Source organism: Triturus cristatus, chromosome 2_1 (assembly GCF_964204655.1).
Source record: "Triturus cristatus chromosome 2_1, aTriCri1.1, whole genome shotgun sequence".
Lineage (NCBI taxonomy): Eukaryota > Metazoa > Chordata > Amphibia > Caudata > Salamandridae > Triturus > Triturus cristatus.
In genome coordinates, this window is record NC_140581.1 from 1,120,383,136 (window position 1) to 1,120,402,650 (window position 19,515).

The window sequence follows — 19,515 nt, forward strand, 5'->3', positions numbered from 1 at the left end:
CCTGAAAAGGGTGTCTTTTTCACCTGAACCGGTTAATAGAGCGGGGAGGATTGGTAAGAAATCTGAAGCTAAATAGAGTCTCTACCAGAAAAGGTATTACAGAAGGTAAGTAACCTGATCATCTGATAGAGACTTCTAGCCACAGATTCCTTACCTTGGAATAGATTCCCAAGCAATATCTTCCCAGGAGGTGGGTCTGCAAACTCGATTAAAGCAAAAAGTCTTGCACGATCGGCCGGGTAAAGTGCCCGTTGTGATGGACCTAACCATCCAGGTAGTAATGTTTTTGAATATGTGCATTTATGCACATGTCGCTGCCTGACAGATGTCCAGGAGAGGAATGCCACAAGCTAATGCAGTGGCTGCAGCCTTGGCTCTGGTAGAGTGAGCCCACATGCTTACAGAGGGCTGTTTCTTGGCCAAACTGTAGTAGATCTAAATGCACAGGACAATCCATTAGAGATGGTTATCTTCTGTACAGACTGCCCTTTTTTTGCTCCCACATAGCCCACAAAGTGCTAATTGTACCTCTGGAACTTTGTTATGAGGTCAAGGCTGACCCTCCTGGCCAATGTTATGTGAAAGGTAGTTTTGATAGTTAATAGCCTATGACAGCAATCGTGCAGAGGCTCAAATGATGCTCACATGCGAAAGGTTAGGACCAGGTTGAAATCCCACTGAGGCATGATGAAGGACGTAGGGTGGAACATATGTTACAGGCCTTTAAGGAACCTAGCCACAACAGGTGATGTAAAGAGGGAAGGTTGGTCCAGCAACCACAAGAATTCCGAGATGGCAAACAGGTAACGCTTAACTGTTACCAATGTAGAGCCCTGCTGAGCCAAAGACAATGCAAACAAGAAAACATGTAAGAGAGGAGCATATAGGCAGTCACGGTTGTGGGAAGGTTACCATGGCACACATTTCTCCCACCTACAGGTGTATATCAACTTAGTGGAGGGATGCCAGAATAACATCACAGACTTCGGGAGGAAAGTCTAAAGCTGTCACCTGTCGCTGCTCAATCCCCACACATGTAGGTGGAGGGTGCTCAGCTTCAGGTGCAGATCTCTACCCTGTTGCTGTGTTAGAATATCCTACCGAAGAGCCAGCCTGACTGGAGGACCGATAGTCCTGCTCAAAAGCTCAGGACACCAGACTCTGCGTTCCCAATCCTGAGCCACAAGGATGACTTGGGCCAAATTGTTCCTGATTTTCTTGAGAACTCTGGGCAGGAGTGGAATTGACGTAAAGGCATACAGGAGGCAAGAGCTCCCCTCAAGATGAAAAGTGTCACAGAGCGAGAGTCATCTTGGAAACTGCTGACATTGCGCATTCTCGGCGATGGTGAACAGATCTAACCAAGGCTCTCCCCACTGCTAAAAGAGACCTTACACTACTTCCAGGTGAAGAAGCCATTTGTGATCGGCTAGGCATCTTCGGCTGAGTTCATCCACTCTGGCATTCAGAGATTACGCCAGATGCTGCACCGCCAGGGAAATGCCCTGATGTTCCAGCCATGTCAAGAGGCGCAAAGCCTCTTAACACAGACTCCACGACCCCACTTCGCCCTGTTTGTTGCAGTACCACATGACGGTGGTATTATCTGTGAACACCTGCACCAGTCATATGGAATTAGGCCTAACTCCTTTAACATATCACATTTAAACTGCCCCTATTATGCTATGGTGCTCAATTTGGACAAATGAAGAACCAGCCCTTATTCGAGCAATAATACAGGATTGTTTCAATTTGGATCATGTTCACAAAATACCCTGGCTTAGTTACATCAAAATGCAGCTGGAACTCATGGGCAGGCGAGATTGCTTTACTAATCCACAACTTATCACCACAGTCATGAAATCTCAGCTAAATCAAGAATTTTTAACTGTTCTACCAGAGCGTAGGGAGCGCATGGAACTTAGCGTGAAAAATTTAGCTGATTATCTCCCTTTGGTTAGTACCAAAAGTACAGAGCCATACCTTTTGCTCCCTTTTGGTCACTCCAAAAGATTCTAACTTATCAGATTTAGATTTAGTATTGCTCACTTACTGGTTTCTTATCCTAGAAAAGCATATTGTGAGTCTCACCTGGACCCCTGCCCATGTGACTCCAACTCATCCCAGAATATGCTGCACTTCCTTTTTTTCTGCCAACTATACTCTAAACCTCAAAGAGAATTTAATATTCCACTATTGAGGGTGTTGAATATCAGGAAATGTCGGCCAGCATTATTTTACCTCCAGTTCCTTCAAGCAGAGTACGCATGTCAAATGATTTATAGATGAATCTCTGCCGCAGAGCAAATAAAGAGATTAGCAGGGAAATGATCAACTTTATTATTTAGTATAGCATTTTATGCTGCAAAATTGCTATAGACTATACTTTTTGAAGGCCATTAGGTGGCACTTTGCACTTTAAATGGCTATTTAAGTCAGATGACCCGTAAATCATACTCTCGTAGCTGTGTAAGTAAAAATTGTAATGTATCTTGTATGATTGCAAACTTTTTAAACATTAACTGAGCATTGGAGTTCATAAATATAGGAATTTTAATGACTATTTTTAATGCATCTGAATAAAGACATTAAATTTTATCTCCATGCAAGGAGGTGGAGGTTGGACAAGTTCGGGTGGAGAACCGTCCACCGCTGCTGCGACTGAAGATCCTCCTGAAGAGGCAGTCGGAGCGCGACATTGGGTCGTGGTCGCACTCCAGGCACCAAAGGCACACGAGGTGTGAGTCCGAGACCGACATCAATTTGCGTCAGGAATCGCAAGCCTTGAACCCGGTCTGACGTAACATCCCCCCGTGCACCAGGAGTCTATCGACTAAAAAAAATGTCGACAAAAGTCACAAATAGTGGAGTCAAAAAGTGACTTGAAGTATCGCTCTCTCCGGATCTGCGCTGGCTGGCGTGGAAAAATAAAGAACTGACTTCAGCGCGCGAGGGCGTCGTCTGAGTAGATACAGCGACGTCGGTTCGGCGACCACGACGCCAACGACGAATGCGGAGTCGACCGACGCCACCTATCGACGTGCAGGGGTACTGCTGAGGAAATAATCTGTCGGATCCAGTCTGACTCCTGGGGGTAATTCTAAGGTGAGGAATCAACCTTATGCACAGGGTCTCTGGACTCTATTAGACATACCTACTTACCATTTCATTGTTGATTTTGAAACTTTTCCCCCCACTCTTTAATTAAATCTTTTTTATGAATAACATCACAAAACAATACAAATATAAAAACTTGGTGCATTGTGACAAACAAGACATAATACCATATAAAGCGTGGAGGAAAGCTTCCAGGAAAAGGTCTTGGGCTAGCAGAGATGCATCACAAGAGGCTATATGGTGTACCAAAAGACACCAGAAAGACAGAAGGGGCCTACTTTTCTCTCAAAGGGCCAGGGGTGCTACAGGCCCACTGCCTCACCATATATCATCCAGCATGTGACATATTGACAGGTCTGTTGTGTCTTGGTGTCAGGAGCTGACATTCATTGGTGATGGCTCTTTCTCACAAAATCAGGGACATATTATGACATTTGTCAATCACCCAACCTGAATTTTTTTGTGCATCTTAAAGGGCTGCTAAGTTTTTTCAAATGTGAGAATTTCATTAGCTAGCAATGCAGTTAGTTTTTCCTTTGCGTAGATGTGCAAAATCTTTGCCCACCAAAGCCCCAGTGGTTGTGAAGTCGACTACTTCCAACATGGGGCCAGGTCTACAACTATTTTTAAACATTTTCAAGATAATTATGTAATATATGTATCACAGAGGTACATCACAGTTTTCTGCTAAAAAGTATTAGAACCACGTTCCACTTAAAAGTTGGTTACCCTGTTACTATTTATAGGTCTATTTTGTAACCAGTGAAACTGCGCTCCTGGAGTTCTACATTTCATTTCTTACAGTTCTTGCTGTTGCACAGGGTAAACCCTCTTCATTCAAGATGGGAACTGCTGAAGGCAGATCTCAGATTGGCAGGTTAAATTTGTTTAGACATTTGCAGTGAACACCAAAAAGTATCTCTAGCAGTACGCTGTCAATCCACTTGCCATCACCATACAGGGAGCGCTTGCAAGGATGCTTATGACACAGAACTCTTGCACATAAAAACATACCAGGTTGGGCAGGAACCTTCAGCTCCACATATTTTGGTAGGAGGGCTTCTATCATTACACATTCGCAGAGAGAATGCCAACGCTTAGGGTTTTTGCTCCATATAAACAAAAGGTATCACAGACCAATCAATTTACAAACATGTTATATACTCTCACCTTATGATTAAAATATTTCTCAAATTTTAATCTTGCTAATTCCACACACTGAAACCAGATCTTGGGTCTTCGGCTCAAACATTTTATGACTTGAAAACAACCTTCTAAGCTCGCTCCACATTGTACCTTCTAGAAGCAAAAAAGAGGCAATGATGATGTAACAAGGCAATGAATATTGAATTTTCCACTCAGTCTCTTCACAAAGGTGATCATCAAACATACAGCACGAGAATCTAAAAATGAAGTTATATAACAGTCCACTTTTTGAGATTACGCAATCATAAAGCTTCTTAATTTTGAAAATAAGTATATGGTTTGTGTTGAAGTGGTAATGATGATTTTATAAGAATACTGTCTGACCTTTTTCAAAGGTTTATGACAAATAAAACCATATCTAATCTAATTAAATATAAAAATGAGAACACTCCAGTCTAGCTATGTGGCATACAAACAACAGTTGTTTGTAGGTTACACGGCAAGACTAGAGTGTTTGTAAGCCATGTGGCATACAAACAGTTCTTTGTATGCAACACGGCTAGCGCGGAGAGTTTTTGTATTGGTATATTTGTGTATATTTGTGTATATTACTGTGTAATTTCATTAAAATATTGCTTTAAGTGATATATATTTGTTTTTTCATATAAAGTGGCTTTGGACTTTCAAACTGTTGTTTGAGGAATTTTGTGTTGTCATGTATTAAATTGACGTTTGTGAGAACTAGGTTCTCTGCAGACCAGTAGGCTGCAACCTACATTTGCATGCTTGCCCTGGTATTAATTTTGTTGGCTGCAAGTTTTGAAGATCAGGGTTATTGGAAAGAGAAGTTGTCTCTTTTTATTCCTCTAGATGATACCTTCTCCACCGCATACTAGTAGTAAAAGTGGTTAAAAGAATAGAAACCCTTACATTTAATATAAACAGAAAAATTGACTGTTCCAAGGACAACAGATGAAAAAGATATTTAACAATAAAACACCAATAAACATTTTTTGCTGGTTTTAAACCATACCACAATTCTTACCCGTAATACTTCTTCTGCAGATTGATAGGTTTGCCAAAATTTATTAAACAGTGAAGGCTTGTGAGAAAAGGAGCTTTCAAACTATAAGAGGATAAAAAAAATATGTTATCAAAGGAACTGATTTCCTAAAGAGACAGTTCTCATTTATTAAGGCCCAGCAGGGAGCCTGAAGTGCACTTTTAAGGTTAATTACCTTATCTCTTGCCCACTGTATTGTGTGTTCAATTGCTGCTGGAAAAGACTTTAAAGTGCAAAAGGGTATTTCTTCCTCTGGAGGATCCCGCTTAAAAAACAGGATGAAAGGATGAAATTAAAATCTCTGCATTTTTAATAAATGTTCACGTTAAGAATCAAGATTAAAGGTTTCTGAGATAAATGCAATTATTCTTATTGTCCACAATTATGTCAAGGTGCCTATAACAAGAAAAATTGTGGCTTTCTGAGATAGCAATGTAAACACCAATGGCTACAATTTAAGGTGGCACTATATAGAGAATGATAAACAATATCAAGAGTACTTTAATAGCCATAAATAAGGTTTGTGTTTCTGAAGAACCTCAGCTACCACAAGCATTTTAACAATTGTCACTTGAAATCCACTTCTACACAGACATCAGTCAGTCACCCATGCCAATTTGTCAATAATCTCTAAAAACTCAGTTTGTCTTCCCTACCACATTGGGATGCTCACATTCCATCAATCAAATCTATTACAGTCCACCTTAACAGCCTCACTTAAAAAGCTACCGTTATTAATGAGGCCTACATTTGCATAATCCATGCAACCTGTTAAAGTACTTTTGTTGTTTTGGTTAATCTGGCACAAATGTTCTTCAGTAAAGCTAGGCTTATTCCATCCACAAGGCAGATCCCTGTTGTAATCCAGGGGCCATAATTTATTTTTGCAGCTAGTCTTCTATTTCCTATGATAATGTTTAGATTGAAAAGAACAAGTTACTTACTTTAGTAATGTTCTTCCTGGCTGATGATCTAGCTAACCACAGATTACTCATCTTACAATATCCCCAAGGCGCCAGACTAAATGTGAAGATTTTTTCATAGAGGTTTTCCTGCAAGCCACAAGTTGGCTTCCGGCTGCTATGCATTAGGTCCATGCCACCCCAGAAGTGACAGAGCGAAGCCACATAGAAGCACCACCCTTATGTGCTGACGTCAGTTTCTTATCTTTACCCTTTCCATACGCTTAGGCACAAGGTGTGATCAATTGTTGGTAACAGTGTACTGAATACTAACTTGGGACTCCTTTAAATGTAAAAATGAGGGTGCTTAACAGAACGTCAAGAGTTGGGAGGGCAGTGAGGAAGCTGCAGTTAAAGTATGTACCAGAAAGTGCGTTACCAATGGTAAGTAATTTGTTCTTCTGATGTATAATTCTAATTGCAGATTGCTCATCTTAGGATAGATAGCAAAGCAATAGCTCCCCAGGTGGGTGGTCTGTGGAGTGGACTCAGGCAAATAAGTCTTGTAGGACAGAGTGGGCGAAATGCCCTTCTCCAGGGAACAGTCTGTTTAAGGCAGTAGTAATTCATGAAGATTGGCACCAATGCCCATGTCGCAGTCTGGCAGATGTCAAGCACAGGCACTCTGTGTGCAAACAGAATGGTAGCAGCCTTAGCCCTGGTAAAATCAGCTTTCAGACCATACGGGAGCTGCCTTTTGGACAGTGCATAGCTAATCTTAATACATAGGGTTGTTCATTCAACAAGGTCCTCTTCCACAATGGCTTCATTTTCTATATTATCTTCATTATAGAGAACTGCACAAAAAGCTGATTGTCCACTCTATGGTTCTTGGTACGATGAATGAAAAAGCTTAAATCCCTATTGAGGTCTAACTGATAGAGCATCTCCTCTTTCGAGGGGCAGCAAAGAAAGCTGGTAGAGTTATAGGGTGTTCAACGTGAACAGGAGTGAAGAATTTTGGTAAGAACACCGTCGGAAACCTCAGCACCAACTTGTCTACGAAAAGGTGGTGTATGGCAGTTGAACTGAGAGTGCCAGAAGTTCTCTCAAGAAACACACGGACATGCAACTCGGAGGTGGTTTCCTGCTTCAGTGATTTTGGAAGCCTTGCTAGGGTGAGACTTCATCCCTCAGCCTTCCCTGAGCATACGGAGGGGCCAAGCGCACTAAAAGCGCTGGACATTTTCCGCAGCGTGGGATGTGCAACTCAGAGACTGAGACTGTTTCCTGCCCGCATTGATTTTGGCATCCCTGCTGGGGTGGGACTTCATCTCACACCCTTCCCTAAGCATAAGGAGGGGCCGAACACATGCTAAAAGTGCTGGATGCTTCATACCACCTCATAGATTCACAAACAATTTATACCGTGCTAGAGAAAGCTATAGGGGTCATATCAAATGAAATAGCCCTAAATGAGCATAGACTATCTATGGGGGTATGGGAGCAGCCTGGGAGAAATAACTCATGATATGGGCACACCCATAGCCGAGACACAGAGCTCAACAGTGGAATTTCATAAGGAATGACGGGGGATACTTTCTCCCCGCTGCGCAATTATCATGCACATTGCTGTAACCAACAAAGACAATTGTTGTATCTACCCGGTTCCTCTAAGTATCATAGTTCCAAATCATCCCCTGAACCAGTTGTGAAACGCAAGAAAATCAGCAACCACGCTCCACATGTGAAACCTCAGCGAAACCAAGTAACCGTTGGAAAGGGTCCAAGCCCAACGCTTGTTGGAAGCACTAACGCTGAGGAGATATACAATTATTTTCTGTAATTTTGTAAAACCAAAAAAAGGAGCACTTGGCCGCAATAGAAGGCCACCTAGCAACCTTGTTTAAGCCCCATACCACATACAACATCCAGACCAATTCTACTGAGGGCCTTGCTGAACTTGCTTGTCGCCCTAGGACCCACGTGACCATGGAAGGGCATTCTCCCCAGGATGCATCAACACTCAGGAATATGGGCAATTCAACGTCTGTCGCATGGAATAAATCTACACGTGGTGCTGTGGGTCTCTACGCTACAAACTATGGTGTGTGGAGGTTCATAGATATTAAATAACCTGAACGTTCAGGTTAAAAGAACCTAACCTGGGGGTGTCAGAAGGACAATTGGTTCCCGAAGAACACCCAAAGAAAGAGAAAGAAAGGGGCAGAACTCTTCCTTTCTTGAGTCCCCTCACTCACCAGGGTTTCCCCACGGTGACATGCTTCATCATTGGGGTCCTCTCAGTCCTCTACGGGCTGAGGCGTGCTGCGACTTGCGGATTACGTAGGAGCACTCAAAACAAATTATGTGTGGTGCAAGTGTAGTTCAGGCACCGGCCTGCATACCATTCCCCCTTGATTGCAGCAGTTAGGTTGAGCCACATGGACATGCCCAATGGGGAAACAGTCATGGGTAACAAGTCCAGCACAGAAATCCTAAATCTACCACCATCGGTCTGCCATATATACTGATAATGGCAGGAGTGCCGCCCTTGAAACATAATCAAACGGAGTCTTGGAAACAGGCCCGGAATAAGGTCATCCATTGGCTTGGTGCACACAGAAATTTCAATGCTGAAGAGGGAAATGAGACTTTAATGCTTTGGACGCCCATGCAGTGTGGGGAGATTATTAGGCATAAACGCAGAGGAGCACCAATTAGAACTAATATTATTACATTACACCTGGGATATTATTGCAAGCCAGCAAAACAGGCAGTGCGCCCACAGTCATATGACTACCAGCCTCAGTCATTTTGGTGTCTAAAATGTAATAACAGGTATGCAGTTTTATCAGATTTTTATGAGACTGATTGACAGGGAGTGTCCAGGCCTACCGTACAGGACTCTTCGTCAGTCGGGCATGGGGCTGTATCAGAATATCAATATGTAACCACAAAGCCACTGTGCCAGGCACATGCTGATCCGTTGAACTTGCAGTCTCAGTTGAGCCTGCATGCCCAGTTACAACATTAAGGCCTTTGTGCCCAAAAAACAACCCTGCCAACTGAAGTTACGCATGCTAAATGTTGCCTGATGATAATATTAATCTGGAACATCGCAGGCCTCCGTACCAAAATAGCACTCCCGGATGGCAATTGTTTATAAGATCTTATGGCATCCTGTTAATGCAGGAAACCTGGGACACTAATCCTACAGTATTTGAACACTTTTTGTGTTTTAGCACACAGGCTGCTCCGTCCCACTCAGATCGAGCATCAGGAGGACTAACCATATGGATTAACCTGTGGCTTGGTGGCCATGCAGAGGCTCTAAACACACCAGGCAATGACTTTCAAGTGGTACTTTTTAAGGGGGCTCTGGCTATACATCTTATTAACTTTCATAATAATGTTTTTCTTATGGTGCCCAAACAAAGGTTTTCAGATTTGTTTGACTTTATTTCTTCTATTGTGTGGATAAAATCGAATCCGGGTCAGAAAATGTACTTATGTTTGGCAGGAGACTTTAAGGCTAGACTGTCCAACCCTAGGGTCTGGAATGTGTCAGGAGCTGCCGAGAGGCGAAAAGTTGGAGGTTGCACTCGTCTCCTCTGATTTGATCAATGTGCTAGAGGTGACGGGGGTACTAATGGCCCAGGGCTCCCCACTTTTAGGGGCAGAAATTGCTTTTCAGTAATTTACTGCATTTTCGTCTCCCATAATTTAATTAACCTCCTGTTATATGGCACTATTATCAGTACAACTGTTGGCGATCATAATCCAAGTGAGATAGCATTGGATGTGCAAACTAGGGGGAATTTTCAAATTGCAGCTGGTCTCAGCAGCCTATCTTCGTCTACAGACTTTCTTAGGCTGCTTTGGAAACTGTCAGACCACTCCCCGCCCAAACAAAATTCTGGGAAAAGTAATTGCAGAGAATATGGAGCTAGTTATGTGGTGCCCAGCGGACAACACCAGAAACTGGGCGACAGTTCGCTCCTTTGTGGCTTTTTGTTCCAGGATTAGACGGTCCCTTTCTAAACCCTTCAAACCAGTGCACTAGGCCTGCAGTGGTTTGAGCATGAGTGGTCCCTGACCAATTGCTTTTTGCGTACAGCCTTAAATACAAGTCCTAGAGACTATGCTGCTATTCCACCTTGCGGAACCAATACAAAACAGTAACAATTAGGAGATGGAACGAAGTTATCACTCAGCAGTGGGACATACTAGCACACTCAGCCAGATCAAAAGATAGCAAATTGAGGGAGGAGCCAGGATGGCGACCGGAGCAGACGCTTGAGCGCCCGGCTCCGTCGGCCCTTGGCCTCGGACTACCATCCTGATTCCTATCCTTGCCGATTTTCGAGGTGCACCGTGTGCGAAGACGTGCTGACCGCGCCGCCGCTTTCCCGGAGTCTTAGCCCGCCCGGATGCCGGAGTTCTTGGTGCCTTTGTTCTCCGCACTGGACCCCTGCTCTGTTGTGGCCTTGGCCGGCCCCCTGGAAGCTCCCCAGTCACCGGACCCGCTGGCGCAAACCTGAGCCCCGCGGTCCCGATCCCGCCTCACACCACGGACTGTCGCCAGATGAGCCGGGGGAGAGACGCCCGGACACCTCCTGCGCCCTGCACCTGACGGGCTGGAGCTATAGGGTAAGCCCCGGTGTGGCGGGTCTCCTGCCCCGCTCTGTGGACCGCGCTGTGGAAGGCTGCATACCCCCTTCTTCTAGTGCCTAGTCGGCGGCAAAGAGAGCCCGAGGGAGGGGAAGCGACTGTTGGCGTTCACCTGTTGCGGCGCAGACCTGATGGGAATTGCCTCCTTGTTACGACCCCCCCTGGCCACTGTACCGTTCAGCGGTAAAACATGGCGTTGAGTACCTGCTCGCTGCTGGGGGTTGATGCTCCGGTCTCGCCCGCTGCCCGCTTCGCCCTCCCTCTACCAGACTCTAGCTCCACAGTGCCGTCCCGGATTGCTGCCGATGTGGGGGCGCAGCTTCCGCTGACATGCGGCTCCGTTCTGGCTGCCCTGCGGGACTTTCGTCTGCAATTGTGTGTTGGCTTGCAAACGCTGAGTGAACGGTTCGACTCCATACTGTCGGCTGCGGGTCGTGAGCGCCCCGTTTGTTATCAACAAGACGTGGGTCTGTCAGTGCTTTTGTCCTCTTGCGGGGATGCAACGACTGTGAATAACCGTGCTACACTGGTGTCTGCATCTGGCTTTCCCGACACCCAGGATCAATCGCTCTCCTGCTCAATTGCGGATGCTTTGTTTTCCTGTTCATCGCTGCCTGCTTTGTTGTTGCCTGCCCCACCGCGCCCGCAAGAGTATCCAGCTGAGCGACACCCGACGTCCTCGAGGAACCGTTCACGGTGGCCTACGGCTTCTTTTATGTGGAACTCCTGTACTTCACAGGCCAGGTCTGGATTCTATATGGTGCACAAGGGGACCTCAATAGATGATCGGCGGCCATTTTGTGACTCTACCTCTCCATCTTCTCCCCAGCGGCCATATTGTCTTTGTCTGCACGGGATGCGGGGCCTTCATGTGGGGGCCGGTCTAATCTTAAGCCCGCGATCGGGCCAGGGCTAGATTGATTTTTACCATCATGGTTTCACGGATGGGATGGACTGGGACTGGAACTGTTGACATATATGTGTACATTCGTCGCGATTTGTCTGCCTTCATTTAAATTGTGGTGACACGTTATCTTCACACGACTGCTTTTGGGTGTAGTGGGTTTTCAGAGTGTGGAGGCGTGGCTGGCCGGTGGTTCCGGGCGCTCAGAGGTTACGTGGGCTCCTCCCCGCTTTCTTTCTTCTTTGTTTTCTTATTTTCTTTATTCTATTCCTACTTTCTCCCTTGTCTATATTTCGGGTTCATTGGGCGACAGGCACTATGCTGGGGGGGGGGCAGGCCGTAGCCTCCGCATTGGTGTAGGGTGGGGGGGTAATTCACTGTTTCCTTTTAGTTCTATGGGCCTTTTTCTTCTCTGTCTCTGCGCTAGACTTGTTTCGATTCGGGGTCCGGGTGTGGGGTGGATTGAGTGGGGGCGGCTTTGGAGGGGTGCGTATTTACTCCTGTGAATATCCTGTTATCTAACTGCACCGCCTCACTGTCTGAGATTTTCTATGGCTGTTTTAATGATGCTGCTGCTCTCCCGTGTGGTGAAGCCATCTTGCGGACTCGAATCTCCTTGGCTCTATCCTCTACTGACTTTTTTCTCGAAAAAATCATTTTGAAAACCTTAAAATTAACCTCCACTTCTCCTTCCCCTGGTGTCAAGGATCTCTCCAGTGTATATCTCCTGAATCGTTGCTAAGCTTGACCTTTGATGCACAAGGGATGTAATGTTTGACTCAGTGCTTAATCGTATTGTGGCCGGCCGGATGGTTGTAGGCCCGTATTTGTTCTTTTACTATGCACAAATAAAGGTTTTTAAAAAAAAAAAAAGATAGCAAATTCTTCTGGAGAGCTGTATCAAGTATGCAACCTATAAATCAGACAACCACTTCTAGGAGCTGTCATACCAACCGTGTGTGTTTCATTTCTCCCAGATCTATTCAGTCACTGAGATAAACCCCACAATGTCAGTATAGAAGGACTCATCCTCATTTATATAGGTTTCTTTACAGGAAGTCATTGTTGCCATACAGCAGAGCGTTGGGCCAGATGGTGTTCCTATTGATTTAATTACATGTAATCCCAACCTTGTTGGCCAATATTTTTAATAGTTTAAGTCATTCTACTGTACAAAGCTCCTGGGTCACTTTTTATCGTTCCAATTTTTAAACAAGGGGATCGATCTAAACTAAATTGCTATCGCCCTATTTCATTGAACGATATTCCAGCTAAAATTCTTGGTAGGGGCCTGCAAACAGGATACTGAGTTGGGTCATGGACAACAACATCTTAAACGCTTGTCAATATAGCTTACGTACTAGCACGGTAGAGCAATGCCTACATTTGTACCTAATCATTGCGAAATAATCAGTGGCAAAACAGACTTCATTGCCTCTTGCCTTCATGGACTTGTCTATGGCTTTCGACTGTGTCAACCAGTCGAGACTGTAGCAACTCCTCCTTCAGATGGGGTTAGAAGCGACACTTGTTTATTTATTAGCATCCTTGCACATAAACACAAAAGCCAGGGACAGGTGTGGCTAAAACTTCAAAATGACAAAAGAAATCAATACTGGGAGAGGGGTCCGTCAAGGGTGCATGTGTGCCGCATTGCTATATATTTTATACATAAAGAAGCTTCGTTTTCAGCTAACCTCGTGCACCCCTGATGTTTCACAGATAACCGGTGTCCCTCTTCCAGCATTACTCAATACAGACATCCCAGTACTAATCGCCCACACACATAAAGCCCTGCGCCTGCTAGTCCAATCCTTTGGGCCAACCTCGACTTGTCAACAAACTCTGATAAATCATTTATAATAGCGTGCAGCCCTAAGCGCCCTCAACTTTCGAGCATTACAGTTGACCCTAACTCTTTATCGAGCACTAGTACCTTTTCTTTTCTGGGTGTCACCTTCAGTTAAACTGGTCTATGGGTTCCACACACCTCACAGTGCAGGGCAAAGGTATCTAGAGCAGACAGTTTACTCCTCAGTCTCCCATCCCCCCATCTCCCCCGAGAGGCAGGGTCCTCCCACCGTGTTGCAGATATACGCCGCCCAATGAGTCCCAAAAGCATCTTATGAGGCGAAAATTTGGGGGATTGTTGAATGCACGGCCTTACAGAGGCAAGAAAACAGTTTTTTCAGGAAAATCTTTTCTGTTCCCTTGTCTACCTTCCATTTTATCTGCCATAAAGAGCTGGGCCTAACATACTTGAGTGATCGCATCTATACCAGACCCCTTTACCGTGGCAATCCGTTTAGAAGAAAGAGGAAGCCTCACTCACAGGAGACATAATAATCGACTGTTTGGCTTCTGATAGGGGTCTCTCTACCCATGGTTGGCGCACGTTAAAAAATGACTTGAAGGGATTGGATTAACCCAAATGTTCTTTGACACAAAATGTCACGCTGTCCCTGGCAGAAAGCAGCTTTATAACTAGCCCAGCTGCAAGCAGATCGGCTAAGAGCTGAAACTTTGAAACCAACTGTTGCAAGCTATCTGCGTTTAAACCCAGAGAATTCTCCCACTGGTTATTTATGGCCCATCAGTGGGAATTGGGAACACTTACTATTATTTCGCTTTAGAGCTGACACAATCAAGTACTCACTCTGCTTCCCCCTTGGCTATCAGTGTAAGCTTGACTCTAGAGTGGGTCCATGTAACAATGTTTCAAGTCAATTAATGTTACAATTCCTCTTCTTTTGCAATTTTTACAAACCTAAACCTAAACTAAAACCTTCTTAGTTCCTTTTATGAAACTTAGAAACCTTAGGCACTGCACTCAAGCTTACCATTACCTTCAACAATTATCCGAGGAAGAGACTTTTATCTGTGTAAGCTCATTTCTTTGTGCAGCTGTGTGATCCCAGGGCACAATGTATTTCGACTAAGCCTGTTTTTATGCATTTTAACTATTTCATGATTTTTAAAATTGATTGATGATTTTGTGTATTTTATATGCTTATTTTCAACTATGCTTTAAGAAAAAGTGGAAGGAATGTCGGACTGGCACTGCCAGTCTTTTTATGTGCTTGTACACTTTTATGGTTGTTCTCCAACTGAATAAACTTTTTTGATTGAATGATTGATTGAAACACACTGACGTAATCACAATCAGGAAGGCGGTTTTCAAGGTCAGGAGACACAGCAAGCGGCTATACATCTGCTCAAAAGATCCAACTGTGGCATCACAAATATTTTGGGTGGAAATGTGTGTCAAACCTTTAATAAACCTCTGTAAAACAGCTGATTTGAACAAGGGACTGTTTGCATGGCAAAATGTAAAAGGGCAGTAAAGGTCAACAAGCAACCTTTGATAGTGCCCATCGCAAGGCTTTGCTGGGCCAAAAAGAGGCCTGACTGCTTGACGTGCAGGGGTGTCAGTGTTGTGAACACCACACCAGGCCACAAACTGGTCTCAGCACCCTACTTAAATGTATTTTGTGGAAGGGTGCCTGGCAGCTAGGACATCTACCACTTCAGCAGACAAATCAAATTCAGTCCAAAGCTTTTCCTAAGTCTTCAAGCAAGTAGGTGTAGATCGAGTACATCTGGAGGTAGGCCACTCCTCCTGAGAAGATAGTAAGTCCACGTGATGTGGCAGCCTGATCGGAGGATAGATGCTCACAGCCAAAAGTCTGTGTAACATACTCTTCTGGCACAACCGGAGCCACTAGGATGACTTGGGCCCAGTAGTTCTTGATCTATTCAGGACTTGGTGGTGGAGGGGCAGAGTCAGGAAGGGGTACAACAGTCCCTTGTTCCATTCCAGACAGAGTGCACCTTCTAACGAGTGGTATTGTGGAAACTCCAATGTGCAAACGTTTGGACAATGTGCATTCTCTACAGTGACCAAAAGAATTAACCAGGGTTTTTCCCACTGCCGGAAGATGCCCTGCACCACATCGGGACGTAGACACCACTCGATATCTGTCAAATGCTGCCTATTCAATTCATCCGTCCTAGCGTTAGGGGACCCTGCCAGGTGGTTTGTGATCAGGAAGATGCTGTGGTGCTAAAAACACTTCAAAAGGCATAAAGCCTGGCATGGGACCGAGGACCCCACTCTGCCCTGCTTACTGCACATTGCAGTTGAGGTTGTCCGAGAGAACTTGCACCATCCACCCAGGAAGGCCTTCACAGCCAGATGAATGACCCACAGCTCCAGCAGACTGACATGGAGCCAGCCCTCTTCCAGATACCACTGTACCCTGTTCTCTCACCACACCATCCCAGAAGTGATGCATCCATTACCACTGTCAGCACTGGGTGGGGAAGGCAGAGGAGCCTACCGCTAGACAAAATGTGCCCAAGAAGCCACCATTGCAAATCTCAAACCATCTCCTCTGAGACCAGGATGGCATTGGAAGATTGTCTTGATGTTGACCTCATTGAAACTTCAAGTTCGATTGCAGAGCATGCATATGGCATCTGGCACAACGGACAAAGAAGATGGATGGAATAGGCTAAGAGGCCAAAATGCCTCAGAGTCACTCTCACAGCGATCCAGGACCAAGCTTGAAACATTGGGATCACAGACGGATAGTCCTGGACACTCTGCAGCAGAAGGAAATCCCTGAACTCGACTGTGTTCACGATTGCCCTAATGAATGGATGCCTCTAAAACGGAATCAGATTTGCCTTTGGCTTTTTTTGTAGTAAACCACAAGGATGTGAATGGGATGTTACTGTCGTATGGAGGTGGTTGTTGAATGACTGCAATGAGCCTGCCTTCACTAACCAGTCTTTGAAGTACAGATAAACTAGTTTCTCTGACTTCCAAGGATAAGGGAAGAAGACTCTGTCATCACTTTCATGAATACCGGAGAGGTGCTTGTAAGGAAGAAGGGGAGCTCGGCAACATGAAAATGCTCCTGGCCTACCTTGAGCCACAGATAACACCTGTAGGACTGCAGGACTGGTACACAGAAGTGCAAGTCCTGGAAGTCCAAGGGCACCAACCAGTAGCTTGGCTAAGAGGAGCCCTTGCTGACTACACCGTTCTGCCTTGGTTCTTCTGGACGATTTTAGTCAGACTAAGTCAGAAGACAAATTGTATGACAGGCGTAAACTCAAGGCTTTATCTTACCCATGCCCCATCGATGTCAGTCTAAAAAGATCACCACCACGGAAACGAACACTGACTTATGCTTAACCCAACCCACTTTAAATCCATCTCTCATGGAAGGCTGTTGCTTGAGTCAGTTACCTGGGAGTATGGTTAGAACTTCTCAGAAATGTACTGGGTTACTTGACTTTGGGGGAGATCATCCACAACTCTCCAGACTCATCAATAATTTAGTATCTCACAGCGACCCTGGCTGTCGTTTTGAGATGTTAAAAGATTTCAGTAATTAGAGATCAGTTTACACTCACTTAAGTTAATGGAATTAGTTTTAAAGGCACAAAATATGCATAAAATTCAAAAATTAATTGCCAGTTCTGGGATGGAGAAAGGTCACCTGCATGATTCGGGAGAGTGTTCTGCAGATTTCTGGCCCCCAACTCAGTAGACACGGCAATCATGCATGTATGCTGGAGGTATTTGTGGCATGGATTGAGACACAGAACTGGGCTCTATGGTCGGGAGGGGCACACCATGTGCAGAACAAGTTACTTACCTTCGGTAACGATGTATCTGTAAGAAACATTAGTTAGTTAGATTCCTCACCTTAGAATATCCCCAGGCGTCAGACTGGATCCGGAAGATTTTTTCGTCAGCAATAGCCCTTGCGCGTCGCTAGGCGTCGTCTGCGGCTCCGCGTCCGTCGTCGGCGTCGTGCGCCGGGATGACGTCGTCGGAGTACTTAGACACCGCCCTCGCGCGCTGACGTCAGTTCTTGTACATAGCTTTCCGTGCCAGGAACGCAGAGCCATGCAAGAGACCGACACTGGTGCCAAAAATAAAATCTAGGGGCCTGAAAAGGATAACCTTAACCCTAGATGTCAGTTCGCAGAACGGGGAGGATGGGTGGGTCGGTGAGGAATCTAACTAACTAATGTTTCTTACAGATACATCGTTATCGTTACTGAAAGAAACACGTTAGTTAGATTCCTCACCTTAGAATAGATACCCAAGCAATACCATCCCCGGTGGTGGGTCTGCGAACCAAGATCACACCTGGAGGACAGAACGGCCAAAGAAGCCATACCTCCGGACTTGGCTGTCAAGGCAATAATGCCTGGCAAACGTGTGTAGCGAAGCCCATGTTGCCGCCTGACAGATGTCCTGCAAAGGGACACCCCGTCCCAAAGCAGTAGTAGCCGCTGTGGCCCGAGGAGAATGGGCGCGCAGCCCAACAGGAGGGTCCTTTTTTGCCAAGGAATAACAAATTTTGATGCACAAAACGACCCACCGAGAGATGGTCTGTTTGTGCACAGCTTTCCGCTTCTTAGCACCCACGTATCCAACGAAAAGTTGGTCGTCCACCCGGAACTGCTTTGTGCGGTCCAGATAAAAGGAGAGCGCACGTTTTGGGTCCAGACGGTGGAGCCTCTCTTCCTCTTTGGAAGGATGCGGAGGCGGAAAGAAGGTGGGCAAGGTGACAGACTGCCCAAGATGAAAGGGGGTCACCACTTTCGGAAGAAAGGAGGGACGAGGCCGAAGGACAACCTTGTCCGGATGAACAGAGAGAAAAGGAGGCTTTGAAGATAAAGCCTGGAGCTCACTCACCCGTCTAGCCGAGGTGATGGCTACCAGAAAAGCAGTCTTAAGCGTCAGCAGACGAAGAGGACAATTATGAAGAGGCTCAAAGGGAGCGCACATTAGAAATGTGAGAACAAGATTCAAGTCCCACTGAGGCATTACAAAAGGGACAGGAGGGAACGTGTGAGTAATGCCTTTTAGAAAGCGTGTAACTACAGGGGACTTGAAAAAAGAAGGCTGATCAGGAAGCCGCAAGAAGGCAGAGATGGCAGCAAGATAACCTTTCAAGGTGCCCAGGGCAGAGCCCTGCTGGGCCAAAGAAAGAAGAAAGAGGAGAACCTCAGAAAGAGGGGCGGAAAGGGGATCCACAGCCTTTGCAGTGCACCATGCCACAAATTTGTTCCACCGGCAGGCGTATACCGTCTTTGTGGAGGGACGCCTGGCTGCCAGAATGATATCACAGACTTCAGGAGGCAAGTCAAATGGCATCAACTGCCGCCGCTCAATCTCCACGCATGGAGGTGGAGGCTGGACAGGTTCGGGTGGAGGACCGTCCGCTGCTGCTGCGACAGAAGATCCTCCCGAAGGGGCAGACGTATCGGAGGATCGGTCAACATACTGAGTAGCTCGGGATACCAGTACCTTCGTGCCCAGTCCGGAGCCACCAAGATGACTTGGGCCCGGTCGCGCCTGACCTTCTTCAGCACTCTGGGCAGAAGTGGTATAGGCGGAAAGGCGTACAACAGACCGCAACTCCACTCGTGACGAAAAGCGTCGCCGAGCGAGTGCCGTCTTGGAAATTCCAACGCGCAGAACCGCTGACATTGTGCGTTCTCTTCGGTGGCGAATAGATCTAACCAAGGCTCTCCCCACTGCTGAAAGAGATCTTGCGCCACTTCGGAGTTCAGACGCCATTGGTGATCAATCATGCACCGGCGGCTGAGTTTGTCTGCTCTGGCATTCAGAGAGCCCGCCAGATGTTGAACCACTAGGGTGATGCCCTGGTGTTCCAGCC

The 19,515-nt window shown here is 45.8% G+C and overlaps 1 protein-coding gene across 2 annotated transcripts in view; it reads right to left on the reverse strand.

Moving 5' to 3' along the window:
• The window catches only part of UBA6 (ubiquitin like modifier activating enzyme 6), a 658,681-nt gene that overhangs the window by 291,646 nt on the left and 347,520 nt on the right, over positions 1-19,515 (reverse strand). For both annotated transcript variants that reach the window (XM_085636514.1, XM_085636515.1), the window contains 3 exons: positions 5,502-5,591; positions 5,309-5,389; positions 4,288-4,416 (listed from right to left, as the gene is read on the reverse strand). In XM_085636514.1, coding sequence (XP_085492640.1) covers positions 4,288-4,416; positions 5,309-5,389; positions 5,502-5,591 — 300 coding nt within the window. The remainder of the gene's footprint in view (positions 1-4,287; positions 4,417-5,308; positions 5,390-5,501; positions 5,592-19,515) is intronic.